The sequence below is a fragment of the Thunnus albacares genome, chromosome 18 (assembly GCF_914725855.1).
Source record: "Thunnus albacares chromosome 18, fThuAlb1.1, whole genome shotgun sequence".
Classification (NCBI taxonomy): domain Eukaryota; kingdom Metazoa; phylum Chordata; class Actinopteri; order Scombriformes; family Scombridae; genus Thunnus; species Thunnus albacares.
In genome coordinates, this window is record NC_058123.1 from 23,467,730 (window position 1) to 23,493,303 (window position 25,574).

Sequence of the window (25,574 nt, forward strand, 5' to 3'; positions counted from 1 at the left end):
TCAAACACGGTTATTCAAAATATGACTACATGTAACTGTGAGATCCCAAAATTAAGTGAAACCTCAAGAAGACATTGTGTCAAAAACAAAATATTTCCCCATGCACCACACTCCAGAAAAGTGCTGGTTCTCCAGAGAAAATCAGCAGTAGGAGTAGGAGTAGGAGTACAGGAGGAAGTCAAAAATAAATTCCACAACGTATTATGCAGTGGTGTGTTGGTGTAATCCAATGATATGCAGTTCCATACGGTATTTGCATATTCTACATGTATTTCTCCTTAAACTGGACTGTAAATTTGTTAATCTGTAACCTGAAAACTGAATCTGTCACGGGTGTATTAGGACCTGAAAATACTGAAAATCACAATATACTATCACAATATACTTTTTTGACCACATACCTCAAGAGAAAATTAACAATGTGAATTTGATAACTATACTAGAAACATTTGCTCATTTCACATCACAGCTACAGCAGCCTAACAAGCTCAGACAACTGTCACGTCTCTATAATGCAGCCTTGAAATTAAGTAAAACACATATTTAAGTTTTATCACGATAAAGCCATGCCCCAGATCCCAAATATCTTGTCTTAAATCATGACATGAATATTATCTACACAGGGACAGAATAAGAGTCAAGTTGAGTTTGAGTTGCTGTTACCACTCTGTAATATGATGCAAGAGGGAGAAACCAAAATGTAAATCATGGTGGCTCACAACCAGTCAGGCACACAGACATCAGAACGATTGAAGGAATTGGCAGGCGAACAGACAGATAGACAGGCCATCAGGCGACAACTGACCTTTGATCTTCACTTTCGTCACGCAAGTCACGTTTCCCTCCGAGTTGGAGGCGTGGCAGGTGTACTGTCCTGCTGACTGCATGCTCACTGCTCGCAGAGATAAGGCTCCTTCCTGGTAAATATGATATGATAGATAAACAGAGAGGTGGATGGGTGCAAAGAGTACATGTAGACACATATTTTGATTGACTGATAGAAACATATATACATGCAATAGATACACAGGCAGATCAACAGACAGACAAAAACACACATACATATGACAGACAGATGTCATCCTTCATTTCCTCAGTTTGACACTATGAACTCTGGATGGCGCTATAGGATGCTTAAAATACAAATAAATACAACTAATAGATAGATGTGATAGATAGGAGTGTAACACAAAGCTACTATCTGTATCTGTATATGTCACAAAAATATCTGCATTCGTATCTGTATTCAATTTTATACCAGAAGTGGGTGTGACTTATACCAAAAGTTGTTAGAAATAGACTATTTTCACTGCACACATTTTGACTTGTCAAAGCAGGAAAAGCACAGCTGTAAATAATAACACTAACGATGGCTCTATCGCATTAGGTATCCCAGTAAACCATGTCAGTGAGTGAGTATGCACTGTACCAGAGCCTCCTGGCTTATCATTAGTGTTATTCATTCCACCTGTGCTTTTCCTGCTTTGACAATTTCTAAACATCTGCCGTGAAAAGGTTTTATTATCTAGGCTGCTTCATTTTCTGCATCAAATTGTTTTCTACTACTATTCATACTCCTCATACATATAACCACCAGTTAATCTGCAAACAAAATAAGATCATACTTCACTTTAATCAAATAATAAAACATTATCTGTATTTGAAAATTGAAGTCAGAAATATATTGGGCCATATTGCAGGATTTTCCTTACAAATTAGGGGTTGTATATATAATGGGAGAAAACCTAGATGAAATTAAAGTTGGTCTGAAGTATGTATAATAAAAAATAAGACAAATGGGCCATAGTAGCTCATTTGCCCGCACTGCATATTTTTAAAAAAGGGAGGTTGTGCATGCAGTGGGAGGAGGTCCAGATGAAAATAAAGTTGGTTTGAAGCGTCTATGAAAAAAATGAAAACGCTACTGACAAAAATCTGAAAAGCTCCCTTGGCCCATTTTGCATACACTCTTGAGATGGTCCCTAACTTCAGCTCGTCAGTCAGATCTTCAATGTGCCAAACTTCAATAATGGATTATAAAGTAAGAATAACAGCTGTGGAACATCAGTCAAGCTTTATCCTCACTGAGTATTGAAATTAAATCTGAGTACATCTCCATGTTTTTAGCCTACAGCCTATTAGTTTACATTTTGTCACATCTTTATCATGAGAAGTGCCTGCCTCTAGCAGTCCGTACAGACGACAACCACCTGGATTACTCTGAAACTGAAGAAAGTCTAAATATGATGATTATGCAAAAAGAGCACCTTTTTGCATATGTTTTCTGAACTGATTTATAGAAGTCTATCCTTGATGGATAGATAAATGAGACGGATAGAGAAATTCATATATTCAGTCAAGTGTACATAAATGCATTACATTATTGTATTATCAGTCCACACATACCTGATAATTTATTCTTTGAATCATACTGCCGTCCTTTAGCCAGGTTATGGTCGGAGTAGGGTTGCCATTAGCAACACAAGCGAGAGAGAGGTGACTTCCAACCAGACGCTCCACTACAGGAGGCGGGGCTTGGGTAAAGGTGGGTGGAGCTGTAGAACAAAACATTAACATTAAATCAAAGATTTTCATGATATCAAACCTAGTCAGCCTTTTTTTCAGAAAGAGCCATTCATTGTATTTACATTATGTAATAATTACCTTTTTGTATATTCATTTTTATTGTTAGTGGCAGAGTCTGCCATTCCCACTCTAGATTAAACTTGCCTACCTACACATGCACAAGAGATTCATAAGAAATTATGTATGCATGTAAGACAGCCATACTGTTTTTAATTTGATCTGATCAATAACAGCCTCACTGTTAACTCTTCACTCTCTTTACTCCATATCAGAACTGTATTGAGTTACTGCTGATAGAAAAAGAACATTTCATAATGTCTCTGCTTCATGTTAAAAGCATTCAACTGGTAAATACAGGGTGGCTTTTATTGTAAAGCAGTCACAGGAAACACAATGCATTTTCTCACCGACAATAGTGCTAACCACAGTTGTTCATTAAAAATGTATCTACATGTACAGCATGTTTTGACTAAACATTTCCCATTGATGACAGAATTCTCCCATCAGTAAGATGCTCATATGATGCAATATTGATATATGACCACACCCTTCTCATTATGAATATTCATTTTTAAAGATTTGGATAATCCAAGCCTTTTGTGGCACCTAAACACGCACTTGCTATCAAATGAAGATTTTGTAATATTTCTTATAATCAAACAGATTTGTTCTTGGACACAAACAAAACTCCAGATATCTCTGCATCTTTACTATGGGAGACATTGGAAGCATAAAGATAAAATTAGATGAACTAACTGGACAGATTTCAAATCTTGATAATATTTATGCTACCTCACACTTGTAAGATGTATACAAGGAAGGTCTCATTTTACAATCAGAATTTGATAAACTCATTTCTCATCAAGCTGCTCAATGTCTCTTGAGATCTAGGTATACCTATTATGAACAGGGTTACAAAGCTAGTAAGCTCCTGGCACATCAGCTAAGACAAGCATTATGTTCCCATCAAATTATCCGAATTAGAACGCCATCTGGTATCACTACAGAGCTCAAAAGAATTAATGAGTTTGAAAAATTCTACACTTCCTTGTATGCATCTGAACATCATGCTGGCTCTTTCAATTTTGACAGCTTTTTCAATACACTTGAATAACCTTGGTTAGCCTTGGTAAGTGTCTACTGGGTTGGAGAAACTATTGAAGAGCTCTCTACAACAACTAAGTCTATGCAAATTGGTAAATACCCTGGTCTTGATGGCTATTTGTTAAGAGTTTTATGAAACATTTTTGCATAAATTGGCCCCTGTTCCAATATGCATGTACAATGAATCATTTGAATCTCTGAGTCTGCCTCCAACGCTTAACCAGGCATCGATTTCTTTGATTTGAAAAAAGATAAAGACCCACTTATTTGCTCCTCTTTTTGTCCAATCAGCCTACTAAATGAGAACGTAAAACTACTTTCCAAGATGCTTGCTTTACGGTTGCAGGCAATATCACCAACAATCATATCTACTGATCAGACAAGATTCATTAAAAACAAACATTCTTTTTTAAAACTCAGACAACTCTTCAATATAATTTATAACATTTCTTCCCCCACTACATCAGAAGCCCTCATTTCCATAGATGCAGAGAAGGCATTCGATCATGGGGAGCAAGAGTACCTTTTCTACACTCTATGTGAATTTGGCTTTGGTAATTCTTTTTCCACCTGGATTAAGCTACTGTATTCATCTCCCCAAGCCTCAGTGAGGACTAACAACACCCAGTCTGACTTTTCCTCTACAGCACTATACCTGGCAAACTTGCTCCCTCAGCCCTTTACTGTTTGCGATTGCCACTGAGCCTCTCTCCATTGCATTCCACTCCCATCCAGGCATCTCTGGTATTACCAGGAATGATGTAGAGCAGAGGGTGTCCTTCTATGCAGATGACCCTCTGCTCTATTTCTACAATCTTCCAGCATCCATTCCTCTTATCCTTACAACTCTGGAGTCTTTTGGTCACATTTCTGGCTACAAGCTAAACTTGGATAAGAGTGAACTATTCCCTTTAAATAAGGCAACATGCAACTACACAAAACACAATTTACCATTTAAGATCTCTGAATGTAGCTTTGTGTATTTGGGGGTTAATGTCACAGATAAATTCAAAGATTTGTATAAAGCAAATTTTGCCCCAGTTCTTACTACTTTATCTAGGGATTTTGAGAAGTGGTCACTCTTAAATCTATCTTTGGCTGCAAGAGTTAATTCAGCGAAGATGACGACTCTTCTGAAATTGCTGTACTTGTTTCAATGCCTGCCCATTTTTCTCCCTCAGACTTTCACCTTTTTTTTGTGCAGACAATTTTACAAAGGCCTTAACCACTAGGTGGACTGTTCCTCCCCAATTTCAGGTACTATTATTGGTTTGCCAATCTTAGAACTATACAATATTGGTTACAACAAGATACACTGAGCTTCCATCCTTCCTGGTTTGTAATAGAATCCATGTCTTCCAAGCCAGCATCACTTACGGCTCATCACTTACCCACTCCCTTCTTCCCCATATAAAACAAATATAATAGTTAAAACCTCTTTGAAATTCTGAAACCAACTCAGGTGCTGTTTTGGCTTTTAAGCATTTTCATCCTCTGCTCCATTAACTACAAACCATGCCTTTCCTCTGTCTGTTTGACTGACGGTGCATTTAAAATATGGTTCAATCTTGGTATCCAAACATTCCAGGACCTCTACCTTTACCTCCTTCAAGCAGTGATCAGGGAAGTAAACATCACTTCTTTACATGTCTACAAGTTTGTAGTTTTATCGGCCTGAGACTACACCTTTGGATAGTGTTCTCATACCTATCCCTAGGTTGAAAAGCATGTTGTTTTATCTTTACAGTAAGACACTCACTACGTCTGGCTCCTCTAGACTTTGTAAGAAGTCTATGGGAGAGTTATCTTGGAGAGGAAACTGCAAAGAAGCTCTGGAAATAAGCTCTTAACAAAGTACATCTATCTGTGCCTAACATGGGCTCATACAGTGCAAAATTATTCATTGCTCTCATTTTAAAAAGGTCAGAATCTCTAAGATTTACAGAGATGTAGAACCAGTCTGTGACAGATGTCATTTAGCTCCAGCTACACATGCACATATGTTTTGGTCCTGTCAAATGAGACATTGTCGGGAACAGTTGGGAAGCTGATTAAACCACATGCTATGATTGCAGTATTTGAGGTTTCCCCACCCCTATTATCACTCTGTGCCTTAGAAGCGGATCTGATTGCATTTGCCAACTTGCTGGCCAGACGCTTAATACTGCTGAAATGGGAATCTTCTGTACCCCCCTCTCACAACCTTTGGATTGTTCATGTTTTAACTATATCAAACTTGAGAAGATAAGATATATGGTTATTTGTGGGGGTCCACAAATAAATTCAATAAGGTGTGGGGCCCATTCTTTAGACTTGTTGAGGGGTTCAGTTTCCCTGCTGTTCCTGAGTGAATCACATAAGGGTTCCCACCCATTTTCTAGAGTAATTATCACAACTTGGAAATGTGATATAGAGTGTAAGATTATATGATTATAACTCACTTTATTTATATGATATATGGTGTATAGTGTATATCGTGACAGAAATTAATGATTTTATATATTTTTGACGTTCATTTTTTTATCTGTTTGTTTGTTTCTTGAACTTATTAGATTTGTGTAACTGCTCAATCAGGGTTTCTTTTTTGGTTCTTTTGTTTGTTTGTTTGTGGGTGGGGGATGGTTGCTGTACTTGTAATTGTATGTTTACTTTGAAAATTTAATAAAAATTTTATTACCATCTCTCGGAACTCATACTCCTTGAGTTTGAAAATGGCTTCAGTATTATTATCTTTATAAGAATAAGAGTAACGTTTCTTCTATGAATAACAAGTTGAGATGTTAGTTGTGTTGTCTGTAGACAGGAGTTCTAGCAAAACTCTTTAATTACAAAAACACCTGCAAAATACTAATTGCTTAATTACTCCTGGTCTTGCATGTAAATAGATTTAGTCTCACATTAACAGGACTTTTTTCTAAAAACCACTTTTCTTTCATGGGGATTCAGAGTGCTCTCATCTGTGTATTCCCAGCCTCTGAGGGCCACTGACAATCTCACACATTTGAGGCAGAGTGCAAACAACAGGATATGAAAAGCGTACCTGCAGGGCATGTCGATGAAGTTACATCCAAGGCCTCAAGTACACAGTCATAATCTATTATAATTCTCATCTCTAACCTGATGCTCACACAGACCAGCTCTGTGAAACTGTCTCGCCTCGCTTTGATCTGCAGCGTGCGCCGATACTTTGTTCTGTATGTTTGTGCGTAGAGTCATAGCAAAGGATTTCTAAAATACAGATAAACTTCAAAGCACAAAAAATAATGATGCACATTTCATATTTAGATCTATTATTTAAAGACATAAATAAATATGACAATAACTCCAGTCAGCGATGATTACTCCGAACCCTGCGTGAAGAAAGTCAAAACTTATTCAAATTACCCCATCTCTCTAGAAGATTTTAGACACTTTTGTCTTTAAAAAGGAAGTTTTTGAGAAGGTTGTTTAAACAAAACTTTAAGAAGTTCAAAGAAGTGTTTGAATAATAATTATGATGTTTAAGAAGATTAACATTAATTATGTTAAAATGTAGATAAAAGTATAAAAGACAAAATGTGCAGGAGATTTAAAAGCACTATGAGAGAGATTTAAATAGTAGTTATCATATGATGCATTTCTTGTATATATTATCTATGTTACAAATGTTGTTGCTCTCAGTTCAGTGTGATGTAAGATAATGTCACTGTGACACTGTGGTATAAGAAACCCTACTCCTAGGCTAGTTGAACTCTTGAACTTGTTTCTATCTGAGGGTTGTTTGCTGACTTGTTGGTTAAAGATATCTTTGCCTTAAGCTTATTGTCCTAGAAACTGTGTGGATCATGAGGTACCTAGTTGAGCTAAATTGGAAAAATGTCCTTGTTTGAAGTTATTGACTGACCAATAGGTCTCTGCGGGATCATACTTGTTTTAGAAGGGGTAACAGTTTGTGGGAGTGTCCATTTAGGGACCTGACCGTTTTTAGCTTTGCTTCTGGAGAGATATAAAGCTGCCTGGTTTGTGTTCACAATCTTTAGAGAAAGGGCCGGCTGAACAACATGCTTTCTCTCCAAAAATACAAGATAATTGTATTTTTGTTTTGTGTTTTTGTGGATTTGTATAATTGTTACTGATTGTGTGATGGATTGTACAGTGTCTACAACTGTTTCAACAAGTAACAATGTTAAATGCTGTCTTTATGTCTCTGTGTGGTTCCTGAGCAATGATGCAAAAACTTCCACAACAGTACCTGTTCAATCAGCCTTGTACTGAGATCCCACAGATTTGCATGACTTTCTGCCAAAACATTTTTTCTTAAATCATCACCATCTCTACCAGCCAGTAAGAAAATATATGTGGATAAGAAGATATTTCATTAATTAAAAATCATTTCTTGCTGCCTCTGTAGGTCACCAAAGTGTAAACCAGCCTGGTACAACTTTCAGGGCCTAGTCAGTAATATTCTGACTCCATAAATTACAGGTATACTGTGTTTAATTGAAAGATTTAACTTCTTCAGAACTATTTTTCCTTCTCATTTGTTAAATGTCTAAAGACCGGCAGCTGTAGGAGAACTTCTTAAAATACAGTCAGTTAAATCAAGATCTATTTGATCAAAGAATAAGTAAACAAGACCACAAATTTGATCAGGCATTAAACACCAACTTTTGATACTTGACAGTTTTCTATACTCTGTGTAACAGACACATTTCTGTAGGTGGTTTAAAAAAGTATTGGGGTTCCATACCCAGCCCTTTACACATGCCCACTCGAGGCTGGCTTTTCTTTGTTGTATGTTGTGAGCGTACGCAGTTTACAGTCAGTTTGTATTGTACCAGGCAAGGGCCATCATCTGGATAAAATGTTATTTATCATGAAATCGGGTTTAATCTCATCCTTTGTTTACTATTTGGACCACTGATTTTGTCCAATGAAGCTAAATATAATCTACTTTGCAGACAGCCATAAAGACATGAAGCAAACATATACATGAACACACACTATTCCATAAACCTCACCAGTTACAGAAAGCAGGGTCCAGGTGCCATTTCGGAGCTCATCTGTGGGTTTATCCAGTAAGAGGATTCGACACTCGTACAAGCCCTGGTCATCCAGCTGCAGGCCCTCCAGCCTCAGAGCAGTGATTCGTACCAGAGACACCCGCCCTGCAGAAACAGAGTGCAAGTAAAAAGGTGAGAGGGAAAGCATGGTTGAGTGGTGTGGGGCATGACAGAGGCCGCCAGCATGTGATGTTGATTTCACTTGTCATCTCCAAGGTCTGAACTGTGTGTAATAGTTGGAGTGTGATGCTTTGCTGTATTGAAAAAAGGACATTGTCCTCAAACCTCGCCTGAAACGACTGCACACAAACACATGCACAAACTCACACAAACAACAGCCAACACATGCGCACACAAACTTAGAAATATGATCTCCTGGTTGCCAGGTGACGGCTCCCTCGAGCCATAGCGTAGCTCGCAACATCAACCCTTTATCTTTTCCAGTCTGCAACCCACACTTTCTGTGTCCCTCTACTTTTCACACTTTCTTAGATAGCCAATTGTCCAGTGACCAAACAGCATGGAACAGCATGGCTGAGGAGAAACTGTCAATGAAAGCATTATGTAAGGACACACAGTCCTCTCTCTGTGCCATCTGAGAAATAAAAACATGTCAACAGCAAACACACTGCAGTGTGGAAGCCCCTGCGCCACTGGGATGTCTGTGTTAGAATGGTAATTATTAACAGAGGCTCTGATTTCTGGTGACTGTGGCAGGGAGGGACAGTCCTGACAGTCAAAAAGAACCAGGAAGTTTGAGTTAGGTATGTTGGCAGCGATAACACACCCTATTTACTTTTCCAAGCCACCAAAGGGGACTAAATCCACAGGGAAAAAGAGGGGTGGGGGGTTAAAGTAGAGCAAAATACACATCAGCATACACTCCGGGATTAGTAAATTTCAGAATCCTACCCTTTGACCCCTGGCAGATTTTTTCCTCTCTCATGTTTACTAGCTCAGTGTGATATAGGTCACCATAGCACCTTAGAGGGAAGGTTGTGCTGAGGCAGTGATGTTATGGGAACGTGACTGGGAGTTGTCAGATAAAAGGAAAGGAAAGGGTGGGGATGAAGTCAGAGCATGACCTTACACCACAACTGCTGCCATCTGAAAAAGGCATGATTGCAAGAGATTTGAATGTGAGGTAAACTGAGCGTGAGGCCGGATGAGAGGTAGAGCATGGTAAGAGAGAAACACACAGGAGAAATTTTGAGTAGTTGTTTCACAGCGCATACAGTAAAATTTACTGTATGTCTCTGTGTTTGTGCACTGAGAGTGTAAAAACAAGGGTGTGCAGGCATTCAACACAAGCTTTAGTTCTGCTTTAGTTCTCAGCAAACAAATCAAGAGTGTAGTTAAATTATGTCAATTTTGATTTACATCGTTGATGTAAAAAAACATTTCCATTTCTTCTTTCAGTCCAAACTCACACATGGCCACCGATGAAAACAAAGTGTTTATAGTGTATATGGGGGTTTCCATTAGAAACAATTAAAATTCTTTATCATAAAAGTTCCAAATAAATTACTTTTATCAGTTGAAGAGATTTTCAACCATTAACACTATTGTAGCAGTAGAATTGCAGTTTCTTTTCTTTTGTTTTGCTAATTTCATTCACAAATGTATTATTTATTTTTAAATATCATTTGCACTCTTGCAGAGATTAGTCTGCTAACCCTATGTGGTCAAAATGTGGCCACATACTTTTTGTGATTTTGGTCTGGGGCTGTTAGCTCTTAGTTCCAAATGAGTGTAATTTTAATGCTGCAGCATACACTAATATTTTAATAATGATGGTTTCAACAGTTTGGAAAAGACTGCTTCCTGTTTCAACGTGACAACGCCCAAATACACAAAGCCAGCTCCATAAAGAAATTGTTTTCCCAGTTGGCTGTGGAAGAGCTTGACCAGCCTGCACAAAGCCCTGACCTTAACCTCAACTTCTTTGAGCCAGACTTTATCACCCAACATCAGTGTCTGACCTCACTAAAACTTCTATCTGAATGGAGGAAAATCCCTACAGCCAGTTCCAAAATCTTGAGGAAAGTATTTACAGAGGAGAGGAGGCTGTTAATGTCCATGATTATACAACAATCACATATGGATGTAATGTTAGGGTGTCCACACATTTTTGGCCTTGTTGTTTATCTTTGTTCATTGAAATTTCTGTAGTCATTAGTTTTACTGTGGACCCCTGGAAGAATAGCTGCACTGGTAAGAGCTCATGGAGATCCAAATAAAAAACACAACCATAAATTTCCCTGTGCTTGATTTTCTGCAACATTTAGCCATCAGCTGTGCTTGCATGCAGTATCCAATACAAGCATAATGCTCTAAAGCTACAACAGGGAATGAAAATGATACAACAGGTAAGCCCCACCCCCTCCAACAACACTGACTGGAGGAAACTAAACTCACTCCTCCTCCACTTCCTCCTAACGTCCTCTGCCCTGTTCATCCCCCCTCTGCTCACTGGCTTTATTAAGTGATCTGTAGAGTAGCTTTTTGAGTGGTCCGAGCTAACCAATATCCTCTATCAGCTCAATTCATGCACACACACACACACTGACACACTGACTCGCTCACACACAAGCACACACAATTGCCCGATTTAACAAACTGTTTCCAACTGAAGCCGTCCCCCCACCCAAGGTTTCATCCCTCAAAACATTCTCAGGTGACAGAAACACAAAACCATTCAGCGCCGTGACGAAATACAACTCTCCAACAATGAAAAGGTTCTTTCTGAAATGAAAAATCTGCACGCTCTGACAAAAAGTGTTTTGCTGGTTCAGAGAAGAATAGATTATCAAATGTGGTAGTCGTGTTTTTTATGTTGTTATTGCTTTACTGGTCTTGTGTTTTGTTGATTGATAATTCTGGTCTTGTCCAAGGCTCAGTAGAAAATGAAGAAATGGATCATGTGATTTCAGCTACAAAAAAGTCTGACTTCAAAATGACACATTTCAAACAAAATTCTTGAGACATAATTACTGATGTGAAATCCTCATAAAATTCAACAAGAGGCAGGCCCTTTACTGACAAAAGAAACACTTTCAATGCCATGGAGTGTGTGTTTTTTCTGAGCTTTATTCAGAGTGAAGGACCAGAGATATTGATTTTCTTTCATCCAAAATGGATATGAAACATTTTGGAAATAAAATTTTTAAATGATAAAGTACGTCTTTTGGTGAATCATTGGCAAAGTGTCTTGTGTGGTTTGACAGGGCTCTACACGAAAATGTATTTAAATTCAATACCGTTCCACACAAGACACGGACGTTTATGTCCCCAAGAATGTGATATTCACGGGCAGGAAGCCCACATCATCTCTGGGAGATGTCGTCAGCTCAAGGCAAGCCGTCCCGCTGCACAGAGTCATTCAGGTTTCAGCGACAGAAAGAAGCAGATAAGGTTTCACTCCTTGCTGCTTGTTGCCCTATTAAGCTCTACTGTGTGATCGTTTGAAATTTGAATTGAGAGCTCTGTTGCTACCAGAGGCAAAACTACTCAGTGCTGTAAAACATGAGTAATCCCAGTGCAAACTCTCATGTACATGTGGGAAAGGAAGCATATTATATATGTATACATATAAGCCATGTTGGCTGTGTGTAATGTGCTACGCCTGCACACAGTCTGCTCTTGCTGATTGTGATGGAATTTACATGTGAAGAGCTGTATTTACTTTTTACAAAGTCTGGAGCTGTATGGGGGCTGAGGAACTCTGTCCTGTTCGCAGAGCAGACACTAATCCTTTGATCTTTACTGCTATTGCAACAAATACATTTTAAACCCTTTTAGCTCTTAACACTCTTAGAAGGGAAGAGGAAAATATAATGTATCTTGCACTTTTTGAAGCTATACAGACAGTCAAACACAAAGACTACTGATGTAGGAGGTGGCCTGCAATTGGAGAGGTTTATCCATTTATGGTGGCAAAGAGGGAGGAAAAGTGGGAAATAAATGAGTCTCAGCAGAGAGAATCGCCAGGTGAATGTCATAAGAATCCCAACAGCCAAACAACAGTTGGACTCCAGTAGAGCCCTGAAGCCAAACCGTTAAGACACCCGAGAACATTCACGGCCTGAGGAGGTGAAATCCACACCAGTCTCCATCTCTAAAGCGTTAGTTTCCCATGCTGCACCTGTTACTCCCACACCAGCCCAATACCTGTGAGAAAGCCTGATCTCAGCATCCGATTGGACAAAGCATCTTTTTCAAACCTTTTGTATCCGTAAAGAACAGCAGCTTTCTGTTTGTCACTGGAGAGCCATGTGATTAGCATACCTGTCCTTTTAAACAAGGTACTTTTCTGTGCAGGATGCTTTATGGTCGAGTGAAGTGTACAAAAAAAAACATTTTGCCAAGTGTTAATTCACGGGCCAAAGGGTGGGTAAATTTTAGGGTTTTTACAACCAGTATATTGCCCTGCCTCTTCTGAAACTGACATTGAGTGTAATGAAGTGTGACATCAGTGTATGTTGAAGGATCGTCTTCGGAGTCAGCGACAAAAGGCTACTGTCTTTTATGAGCCCGGGCTGGAATTAAAGTCTGCTCCGCTCCCACTCACGATAATTCATCAGCCAAGGTTCACACTGTCTTTATTGCTATGTAAATGTCTGTATCATATTTCCTGGTCAGGTTGGGTGAGGGAGTGGCATCCCACTCAGATGAGAAAGGCCTTGGCTAAGCTGAAAGCAGGTTATGATCCTTTGGCAAACAAACACCTAGATGCACTGATTACTGCTCTTTACTGAATATCAGAACTACCAATGAATTTGTCATACCAAAGATTTTTTTAATGTACTGATGTAATGACTTAAAGGATCAGCTTGCCAATAGTCTATATTTTTCTTCTTGTCAACAAGCTGCCCAAAAAGACTAAAACCAACAATGATCTAATCCTAACAAGTATTCCCTGTGTAGCTAAAGCTTGATATGCCTTATTCCTCTATGCCACAGACCCCCACTGTTGTCCAAAAACAAGTTAATTTTGAGTCAGCCCCACACACACACACATCATCCTGCTGCTGGAAATACTGACTAGAGTACCAAAACATCTATTAATCCACAGCTGAAAATAGTCCCCAGCAAATGTGACATTTACTTCTGTTTAGTAATGTATTTAGTAATGTTTGTGAGAAACTAGAGCGCCCAGCTGTTTTAAGAATTTAAACCACATATCTGTGAACCATTTGTAAATGTACCAATGGACTTGCAGCATAGTCAGACAGTCGGTTTTTGGTTTTGGTCTTTTCATGGGCTTTGAATAAGAAATATAAAAAATAGATAGAAAATAGAAATAGAAAAATATTATTCTTAGGGCTGCAACTTACAAATATTCTCATTTTTTGATTAATCCATCTCTTTCCTCAACTGCTGTTTAGAAGGTTAAGAATGAAATTTCAACCTCAGTTTTTGCAACATGGGCAAGGGTCCTTAAAGTGCTCAGAAAAAAAATGGAAATTTTAACATTTACATTTCCATGACAACCGAGACAAACCCCATCTGCTAATGAAGATCATGTGACAGGACCAAAAGCTCCAGAAGAGCTACAACATGGAAGTTGTAATTGAGTTGGACATATATGGCATCTCTGGGATCCCCACTAGAATTTAGTTGTCTGTTTGTAATAACTGACACAAAAGTGCACCAGGAGGGTTTAAGAGGTAAAATGTCTAATTGGTTCAGCAGTAATAATTGTGTGAAATATTGATTGCTTATATCCACAATCTACTAATACTCAAGCTGCTTAAACTAAATAATAATTAAATGTCTTAGTGCTAGTTAACTGTCTGCTACTGTGTCTGCTCCAGCCTCAAACTGGAATTTATTTTACTTTGAAGTGGTATCATCATGCCTGCTTGGGCAGTTTCTTTCTAAAAGTGCACTTGAGTCAAAACCCAACATGGTGCTCCTGCAGAAATTCAAATAGCCTTAAGGTCAATAGGTTGAATTTCACTTCAGGCAGCTCTGTGGAAAAGAGAACGACTCTGACAAAAGGAAGATCTGAGCCACCCAGACATGCTTTCCTTTTGTCCACATTAGTCCTATTGTTTGTGACTTTAAAGGATAACAGGGGCTACACAAAGGTATTCTTGGTCCATTGAGGATCTTTTTCCCCAAAGACTCTCTTTGTTCTCAGAGCCGTGGGCAGAAAGTACACAATAGATGATGATGCAATGCGAGAGATTCAGCTCCTTTAAAAGTAGCTCCTACTGAGGCTGGTTTGAAAGGCAATCAAGGTGTGGTGGTGACTATACTCTGAGAACCAGATATTGCTATCCTTTACATTCTTTCCATGGAAGAAACAGGGACTGAGATATGTTAAAACCGCCCTCATTCTAATGATTTTCAACTGTTATAATGACAATTGAGCAGACCCAGGCTGATACAGCTACCTACACTGACATCAATATTGAGATTTTCTTTTTTAATCCAATATCATATATATCAACCAACATATATTGGTAATTGTTTAGTTCTTATTTCACCATAAACAAAACATTTTTGATAAGGATCTGTTACTAAAGAAGATAATGTGCAAAGCATATTTTACAATTACAAAATGAACTTGCAAGTGCTCTCTGGTATCACAATTATGTATGTGTATGTAACTGTGGAACAGTTTGTGAATGACCACAAACACATCTTTAGATTTTTCTTTTCCTTTCATCATTTCTGTACTACAATTGCATGTTGCTTGGAAGCTGACATATCCGCTGATATGGATATATCTATGATAAAATAAAATTACACAAATGTTTCAAAGTTAGTGTCAAAATCCTAGGCTTCACATGCTTTCATCGTGACACGAACACCACGGAACACTGGCAGGAAGCTTTGATCATAATAAAATGTTATCATGCCATATAAAACAAGGGTCTGGAAAAAATTAACCAGAATTACTCTTCACATGTAGAGAAGGAAATAGCTGTTTTACATACAAATATATTGATGCATAATATGCTGCTTCATACTGTTGTAGATGATTATAGTCATTTTTTACGATATTTTTTTACGATTTTATAACTGCTCACCCTCATATTGTGGATGGACGCGAGGCACGTAGGATCCAAATTTGATCAGGACGGGAATGTCGAGTCCCTGTCGAACCCATTCCACTACATGCAGGGGCGCAGAGGACACAGCAGCTGGGTCTGATGCAGGAAAACTACACTCCAACTCCACCACACCTCCAACCTTTCCACGCACTTCTGGACTTGCACCTTCGATGGTCACTGTAGGGTTGTCAGAAGCAAAAATATGCAAAATAAATATACAAATAAAATAAATCCTTAATATGGACAATAATGTGCAAATATCTTGGATAAGATTAGCTGTAGGGACAGTGAGATGCAAAATATCTTTCTAATAATATGCTGGAGATACTTACGAAATAGGCAAAAAACTGCCACCACAGTGAAAGTCTGCAAATATGATCTTGATGACCCCATATCTGTCACTCATACAACCTGCAGCATGTTCAGTCTGTTGGCAAAAAGAGACACAATTGTCACAATCACATTACTTCCTTGGCCGCACACAAGAAGACAGCCATCTGTGACAGATTTCCAAACTAAAAAGGCTATACAGCAGAGCTGCCACTTCTGTCATAATTTTACAGACAGGGGGAGACGAGCGTTCAGATTTTTATACAGCTTTCCAATAACTGGAATTCATCCCATATCATTACACAAATGGGCAGAGCCGCCTCTGCTGCCAGAAAACTCCCTGGCCTTATATCCCTTTCTGAAAGTAAATGTCATAAATGTCACATAAATCTTTTGAGAGTCACGTGCATAGTGACATCTAAGTGTTTTATTTAGAGCACATCAATGAAGACATTTGGCTGGAGTGGCCAAGAGACTCAGCACTCAAGGACAGAGATGTGACAGAGTGCAACGTAATGTCAAGATGCACTGACCGATTCCATCCGGACAAACCGATCCCTGCTTCCATTTTTGTCAAATGTGTAAAACAGAGTGAGGAAATCAACATGATGGAGCAACAGATTTAAGATAAAAACAACTTCCTTACACATTTGTCCTTTTGTGATATCATGCAGGCCATTTACAGTGTGCCAAGCTGCTAATGGTTAAGGTCAGATTTGATGGGAAATGGGGTGATATCAGCTCTGTAACTACACCAACCAGTCTTCCCTCCCTTGCTTCAGCCCACATTTACAATGACATCTCATTAAGCTAAGTTAATTACAGTACTCCCATGTAAGAGCAGAGGCTAATTTTTGGTAGCAATGCCACAGAAGAATATTGCAGGACAGTGTTAAACATGTCTTCATACCCACATAGGCAAACATCCAGAAGTGTGCCTGATAGAAGCCACAAACTGGCTCTTTGTTCAATAGACATACTAGGAACTAAATTGCAGTTTGAGTATATAGTATGTTAACACTGGCATAGTGGAAGAACTGTTCAGATTCTTTAGGCTACTTTAATACCCCTTTTCGACCAAGGCATCTCAAGGGCCAGTTCGGAGCTGGTGACTAATCTCCTACCAGCTCTTCGCATTTCAACAGCAAAAGATCCAGTTCTCGGCCGGGAAAACTGGTTCTGGAGTGGCACCGACTCTTTGCTGGTCTAGAAGCAAGAACCATTTATGTCAGGGGCGGGATTATCGTGACCAACTAAAAACAAATCTCCGCCATTGTGGCTGAGATTTTGAGCCAGACTAAGAGCTGTTAATATGTCACTTTATTAAGTTTTAATATTTTTTCAGGCAAGAAAGTAATCATGTAGATTCCCAATATGTGGTCAGTTTATCCAAATAACACCTGTTTGGAAATTTGCTGCAACATGTTTCAGAGATGTGAAGGGGCCACTGTCTGGTGTTACACCATATTTGGTGACCCATCAGATTGTGTGACCTGCAGTGTTGGAAGAAGTATTCCTTTACTTAAGTAAAAGTGTCTAGTATATGAAATACATTTAAAAAAGTATATCATTAATACTGATGAGTCAATGCATAAGCAGCATTTTAATATAGCAGTCACAGCCTGATCTGAGTACTTCTTCCAACTCTGCAGGTCACACAATCTGATGGGTCACTAAATACAGTGTAACATGGGGTGAGACAGCCGTCAGTTATGTGATACAGTCTGTCTTGCTTGAGTATATTTCAGTGTGATCAGTCTGCTGGTAATGGCATACTTAATCGTTCATTTAGTAGGCAGCATGCGGTATATCCAAGAGAAAATAAGGCTGTGATGTACATAGATGGTAACGTAGTCCGCCATTGTTGTTGTGCTTGAAGTTCTTCCTTTTTCCGTTTTACGGTGGGTGGCAACCAGTGTAACGGTGCATCATTGCCACTGTGTTGGAGTGTGAAGTGTAGTTAGTGTTAGTGCTTGGAAACCAGAGGCATGCACAGTTTTGTACCCTCACTGTAGGGGTCAAGCATTCAGACTTGTACAGTTTTTTCCTTAAATTTCTCACCCATCTGTGTGTGTATATATATATATATATATATATATATATATATATATATATATATATATATATATTTATTTCATGATGAACTTGTCTAGAGTATATGACAGGATTTTGTTTTTGTTTTTGACAGTGAACGGTATCAGATGTAGCCATTTTTAAATCCCCCACCACCGTCAGGTGAATATAGGCTGTCGTAGCTGTCACTAGCTGTACTCATATGAGAGAAGTCAGTCTATGTTTTCGAACTGGATAACAGACAGGCTTAGGTGTAACACAGCAGTAGAGTTTCCTTCCGTCTCACACAGTTTCTCCATAAGTGATATGATCTAACAATACAATCTGATCTTGTTTGTTTTCTTTTTGGCTGCTTCCATTGGTGGCTGTGGGGAAGGGGGGGGGCGTTAGGTCATGAATATCAATTTTAAGTGTTAAGCACTGCTATGGTTACTGTTGACTAAATTATTATAATCATTATTATTATTATTAGTATTATTATTATTATCATTAATGGCTTGTTGTTGCTGTTGTTACAGTGTTTGTATAGATTGTAGTTGTTTAACTAAATAAAATATATGAATGGTCAAACTCAAATTACTTATTCTCTAACTCTACTTAGTTCACTTTCATATAGTTTGTTTCAGGGCAACTGGCTGAAATTCACCATGACCATCCATCCTCCAGGCAAGGTTGGTCCCTGAATAAATACCAACATACACCAGCCAAAAACCACCACTATAGGCTGGTTACCAGTATGACTAGCACAAATACCAACTTAAACCAACCGGTCATCAACAAAAACCACCACCTTAGACTGGTCACCAGCACAACCAGCACAAATACAAGCTTAAACCAAAAGGACACCAGCAAAAACCACCAACATAGGCTGGTCACCAGCATGACCAACAAAAAAGTACCCACAGCACACTCCAAGCTGGTCACCAACAAGAACAGCACAAATATGAGCTTAAACCAGCAGGTCACCAGCAAACACATCAGCATGACCAGCATGAATGCCAGCTTAAACCAGCACCAGCATACACCAGCAAAAACCACCAACATAGGTTGGTCACCAGCATGACAAGCAAGATGACCAGGAAAGATGGTCTATGCTGGTGATCAGTCCCCAACAAAACCAGCTTTGCTGGTCTATGCTGTGTTTTTCAGCAGGGAGAGTTTGCTTTGTTGCTTATGAATTCAACTTCTCATTCATAAGAGGGAAATTGTGTCATTTCTTCTTGGTTTATAAGTTATTAGTCTTGTTTTAAGTCCAAGTGGCACTACCACAATACCAAATATATAAAAATACAAGTAAAAGGTTTTTTTTTAAATATACTTTTACATATTTTTACATATTATACATATTCATAAGCTGATTATATTTTTTGTATCTAAAATATTTATCTGCAAAGTACAAAGTAAAGAGGCATCAAATAGAAATACTCAAGTAACTCAGTGGTTCTTAATTACAGCACTTAATTATAGCAGTACACCACTAATAATACTACGGACCATTTGAACTACACTTCACACTGCCAGCAAACATACTGAGATTGTCTAAGTCTTGAGTATGTTGTTGATGGACACTTTTGTTCAACACTGCAAGGCACAGCAGAAATGAAGGAGCTGTTCACAGCAGGAGAGAAGTGTTGGCAGAGGTACAGTGGCTCAAATGACAGCTCATAAAACAAGAGAGCAAAAAAAAAAAACAACAAAACAAAACAAAAAAACCCATAAATCTTTGGGGAGAAAAAAAAAAAAACTTACCCTTTGTGAAATTTTCAAATTAGAAATTGGAGGTTACGAGTTGAGTGTAGGCACGCAGCTTTTATCATTATATTAAAACTTTACTATCCACCATCATTACAACTTGTTCTTGACTATACCTCAGCAGTATAAAACATTGCAACATGGAGACATGATACATTACAGGAAACGACAACATGTACAGCAATAATAGCATAATAGGCAAGCCACACTATACTTTATACTCACAGTACTGTATACTTTATAGTGTTGGGATTAAGGACACTGAGCTTTCTTAAAATGAACTTCATAATGACAGCTTCAAATGATACTGTTATTATAAATGAGTCCCTTGTACAATAGTTTATTTTGTGAAGTTTCTTGTGCATGGTGTCGGTTGTACTTTCAAACTTTTACATAAAGGATAAAAGGTTCATTGTTAATTACAAGGTTGACTTCAATAGCTTTGTATGGTCAGAATAATGATGTCCTTGTCATCTTCGGTGAACTCTACACTTCCTGAATATGAAGAGTGAACACACCCTCATCCCAGCAGCAGCACAGACCATATCTGCTCTCCCTAACCATAACGCTTTTATGGGCTTTTTCATTTCATGGCTGGGGCAAAGTCTGAACCGGTGAAAAACAATTACGCAGGCTGTCAACAGCTGCTGCGCTCGTTCCAAACACACTCCCATGCTTCAGCAAACAGCACAGCATACAAAGATTTTCCACAAAGTCAAAGTCAAAATAAAATCCCCAATCGGTGGCGCGTCTGCTGATCGCCGTCTTCTCATACATCAACATACTTCTATTCCCTGGCCTTCACCCGCATGGCTTTATGCAAAGCAGCACAACAGAGAGTTTATCCAAACTTATTACATTTGAATTAGGCGTCGAGTGTTTGCTGAGAGAGCCAGACACAACAAGGTAAAGCTTCAACATTATGATTCTATTGCTTCTCATCTTCACACAGTGGGTGAGGATGAAAGAACAGCACAAACACGCACACACACACACACACAAATTAAGACTGCCTGTCACCATGACTAAGTAGTGGCAACTCTTCCCTGTTTGACACATAATGAACAGATGCTCAGCATCTTTTCTTGGCTCTTCATACCAAGAGAAGCCTCTTGTTAATTCATAATAGATGGATGGAAATGATAAGGATTGTAAGGCTCTGTAATAACGTTCATCGTCTCAGTGATTAAAGAAATATAACCTGACAGTTCTGTTCTGCATCCAAATACAGACTGCTACAGATGAATAAAAACGTTGTTTATATTTTTATGGCGCTGACAAGGTAAGACTTATTTGTGGCTGGCAAAACAGCAAGGCAATAAAGTGAAACAGTGGTAAGAAAAATTTTCTTTAAATCTGTTGTGGAGAGACAGAGACCAGGGAAAGTGTGGCGAACACAGCAAGAAGAAAGATGAGAGGCAAAAAAAATCTCGTTAAGCTGCAGGACATTTTCTTTCATTAAATCTGAACCAAAAACTCAGAGAGCTGCCAAGCAAAGTGGCCTGCACAGGTGAAACAACTCAGCCATGGTAACACAGATGGTCTCTAGACATTCCCCTCACACGTATTCTTCCTTCCTCTGACATCGAGGACATGCATAAACATAAGCATAGTGACAGCACAGCACTCTGGAAAATGTTTAAAGCCATAAAAAATGAGCCAGTGGCTTACAAAAGAAAGCACCCTGTCTCACTCAGATTTATCAACTGACAGAAATAGAAATGTCAGTGACGGGCATGCTGTTTAAATTCTGTGTTGTTGCCGTTTTAATCTGCATAAGGAGGGAAATGGGGAACAGCTGATTAATCGCGACCGAGGCACAGTAACAGATTTATCAGCAGTTCTGCCTCCTCTTACCCCACCACATTTAAAACCGAAAGATAAAGGGGCTCGTACACATTTGTTTTCTGATCAAATTCCATTTCTTACCCATGAGTATTGCCAATGCCCATGTTTGTTTGTGTCTATGCTTAAACCATGTCCTTTATAAACATCCCAGGTATTTTTTATACAGCTTTAGGTACTGTATCCTTCAGGGAATGTGATGCAGAGAATATTTGTTTAGTGGGTTAGGATTTTTTCAAGGCTGCTTGTATCTACCAGCGAGCGAAATTGGACATTAACCTCTGAACAGAGTGAGAGTAAAGAAAAAAAAAGTCAACTGCCTAATGTGCTTTGACCTAAAGAGGAGAGACAAAATAATCTTAACACTTAAAACAGGGCTTTTCAATTAAACTAACAAGATCATAATGGTAAACACTGCTCCAACAGCACCACTAGAAACATTGTAACTTCCTACAGAGCTGCAGTATTGAGACCTGAGACCTCAACTTGAGTCAGGCACACCCCTACATGCTGTGCAACAAGATGAGATGTCCAAAATTAAAGTGTGACAACAGTGAAAGAAACACGGTGAAATCCTTAGTTGTCAATCCAAAGCAATCTTTTATCACACTGAGACCAACATGAGACCAAAGTCCACCAACGGCTGATTTAGAGCTTTGGCAGCCAAAACAATGCTGCATTAAAATTCTTCCATGAGTTTCGTCAAAGTGACTGCTGCTACAACTCATGTAAAGTTAATATCGCATGAACTGACACAAAATACACTGGCCAGTGCAACACTCTATGTCCCTATAGACATAAACACATATACACCACACTGGCAATTGTATATCTAAGCTCCGTTGTACGGTGACCCTGAGAGCTCAAGCACTGCAACAGAAAACACATGCAAATAGACAAAACAAGCACTTGAAGAAAACATCCTCACTAGTCTGACAACACGTGCACAGCATTCAGAACAGCACTGCAAACACAGAAAGCACAATCAAATAAAGAGACTTGTTGCAAATCTCACACAACACAACAGAAATGATTGACAAAATAACTAAACTTTCCAGAGGACACGTGAACACACCTGAGACACGCTGCTTTAGTTCATTTCATGGGTTCATGTCAAACAAAGTAAATTGTGCTCCCTATATTTGCAGCACGTCTCTATATGTGGTTGTGTTTTCTCTCTGTGCTTTTCCGAATGCTGCGCATATGTTGTCAAATTGGTGCAGATGTTTTCTTCATTTGCTTATGTTTTGTGTGTTTGCATCTGTTTTATGAAGTTGCGGTGCACTGAGATCTCAGTGCTACCAAAAAAAAAACAACCACATTTTTTCTATTCATATCCCAACACTATCCCAGTGAGCATTTTGTAAAGACATTTAAAAAAAACAGCTACAGTTACTGGTGAAAAGATGTTCACATTTAGATCATATTTTACTGCAATATTGGCTTTCAACTGAGAAATTTGGATGTGGTTTCTTAGTTTAGGCTCCAAGATGACAATGGGCTATTATTTGCACATTGTAGTGGATGAAAAATGAGGTGAAATATGGTCTAGTGAAGCAGGGTTACCACACCAGGTCTCAAACCCTGGTCTCCCAGACCACAGATGACTGCACTGAACACTCAACCAAAGGACTCAGCTCCACCTGACACACAGACCTGGAGCTATTCATACACCCATGACACAGAGACAGAGTGGAGCAGAGGAGAGAGATGGAGACACCGATGTAACCTTACTAAACTACAAGTCCCAACCAGAGCGTGTTATTTGATGTTATTGATTTTTTTGTTGAAATCCCAGTTGATGCTCACTGGGATTATTCACCAGATATTTTAATCATATAGTCTGATGTACCTCAGAATCGATACACCGATTGCAAGCGAGAGTTTCTTTGACAGCACTGTATGTCATGCTATGAACCTACAAGGCCACTGTTATCACACAGTATTATAGTGGCCTTAAGTCACAAAAATGAGGACTATACACTTGACAATAAACTTGACTCCTGTGAGAAACGATTGTGACTTGAAATCAAGAACATTGGGTCAGAAGTCTCAAGGTTTAGACTGTCTTGACTTGGTAAAGAAAAAATACTATAAACACAACTTGGAGAAGAAATGTGTCATTTTAATGGTCAACATCGCGACTGGCATGAAATTTACTTTTGAAGACTTGAGGATTGACCTGGACTTGCCCTAATGGACTTTACATGCTTTTGAGACAATTCTTGACATAGTAAACATTTAACTGTCATTTTTACAGTAGAAATCTGTTAGTTGATGTACTTTGGAAAGTCACATCAGTGTACTGATTGCCAGGCGTCTTTCACAGTTGCAAATGGTGCTCACTGTCATTCAGCTCGCTCTAACCCACCTCTGCAGCAGTAATTGTTACTGTTTTCAAGTTACTTCAGAACTTGAGTTCTTCCCCACAAAGTGCTTACATTATTTTGTCTGCCATCTCTATGTGTACATTTTATTTTTTTCATAGCTTGCACATGGCTTAGAAAAGCCCATTTTTAAATTCTAACACAAGCTTTCCATCACAATAGGAGACCTTCAAGTGACTCGGTTGGATGCGCACTTAAGAGAAAATAGGACAGATTGAAAAGAGGAGAGGGGAAAAAGGAAAAATAAAAGAGGTTTCCACTGTGTGAATATTGCATCTCTACGCTGAAGAGTACAAACATACCTTTTCTTTGAATCAGTGATGGGCAGGCAAATACAGATGAAAGTCACAATCTTTTTGTTGACTTAATCTATGAAATTCAGTCATGTGCAGAAAAGAAAGGACATCAAGGATCACTGTTTCACATGTCAAAAGGTATTTCTCAAGTCCCAAGTCAAGTCAAAGACAGAAACTTTGTTTTGAGTTCAAAACAAGTCACCAACCTTTCACCAAATTCAATGCCACTTCAAACAACTGTACAGAAAAAAATGAATGATTTTAAAATTTTGTATTAATCTCTAATAAACTAACTACGTGCAACCACAATTATTTGTCATTTGTAAGCCGAGTGTTTAGCATGCTGCCGTCTGTATTTTGTCAACAACAACAGTCTTTACATCTGAATCTGATAATCCGAGGTATCATCTGTTGTCTGTCTGCTGCTCTACACTGACAAAACGCACCTTTCCCTACAGAAATGAACAGTTTTCATTACATCATTTAATTTTATTTCATTTAATCTTTTGGTTTGGAGAGGACAATAAGTGATATCAACTCCACTGATAGGAGACAACCTGGTCTGTGCAAATGATGTAACGCAATAGTAGGAGGGTGCTTCTATGGTCATCCTAACTGTAAAGCACTTAAAGGTTACAGCTGACAGCAGTATTTTTGTTCAACAGAGCTACATTTTATTATTTTCCTTAAATTACAACATTTCTGCAGAAATATATTGTGTTTTTCCTTCATTTTCTACATTTCATTACAGTGTGAAAATCTACTCCCAGACTTGTTTGACATGGATAATTGATCACAGTAATCATCATGTCTCCTTCTACTTTGTCAAAGTTACATTATTGGTGAGTAGTGATTCAGTGCAGAATTTCCTCCCACAAACTACTGTATATTCTAAATCTAAACATTACAGCAGGGTTATGAGTAATGCACTGGGATAAAGCATGAAAAATACTGGTAATGCTCTGATAGTGTGCAGATGAATCATTTGCATCTATTCCAGTCTGCTTCAAGTATCTGGATGTCAAGTGTTTACTGCATCTGGATAAATGCATGTGGTGTCAGGCAAATCCTTGTCCTTCACGAAAATCTACACTA

General features: G+C 38.7%; 1 protein-coding gene across 1 annotated transcript in view; it reads right to left on the minus strand.

The window, feature by feature from the left end:
- Positions 1 to 25,574, minus strand: part of igsf9a (immunoglobulin superfamily, member 9a) — a 53,837-nt gene that overhangs the window by 27,171 nt on the left and 1,092 nt on the right. The window contains exons 2-6 of the mRNA XM_044334209.1: positions 16,129 to 16,223; positions 15,773 to 15,973; positions 8,691 to 8,837; positions 2,407 to 2,555; positions 806 to 917 (exon numbers count right to left, since the gene is read on the minus strand). Of these exons, the coding sequence (XP_044190144.1) occupies positions 806 to 917; positions 2,407 to 2,555; positions 8,691 to 8,837; positions 15,773 to 15,973; positions 16,129 to 16,189 (670 nt within the window). The 5' untranslated portion in view covers positions 16,190 to 16,223. The remainder of the gene's footprint in view (positions 1 to 805; positions 918 to 2,406; positions 2,556 to 8,690; positions 8,838 to 15,772; positions 15,974 to 16,128; positions 16,224 to 25,574) is intronic.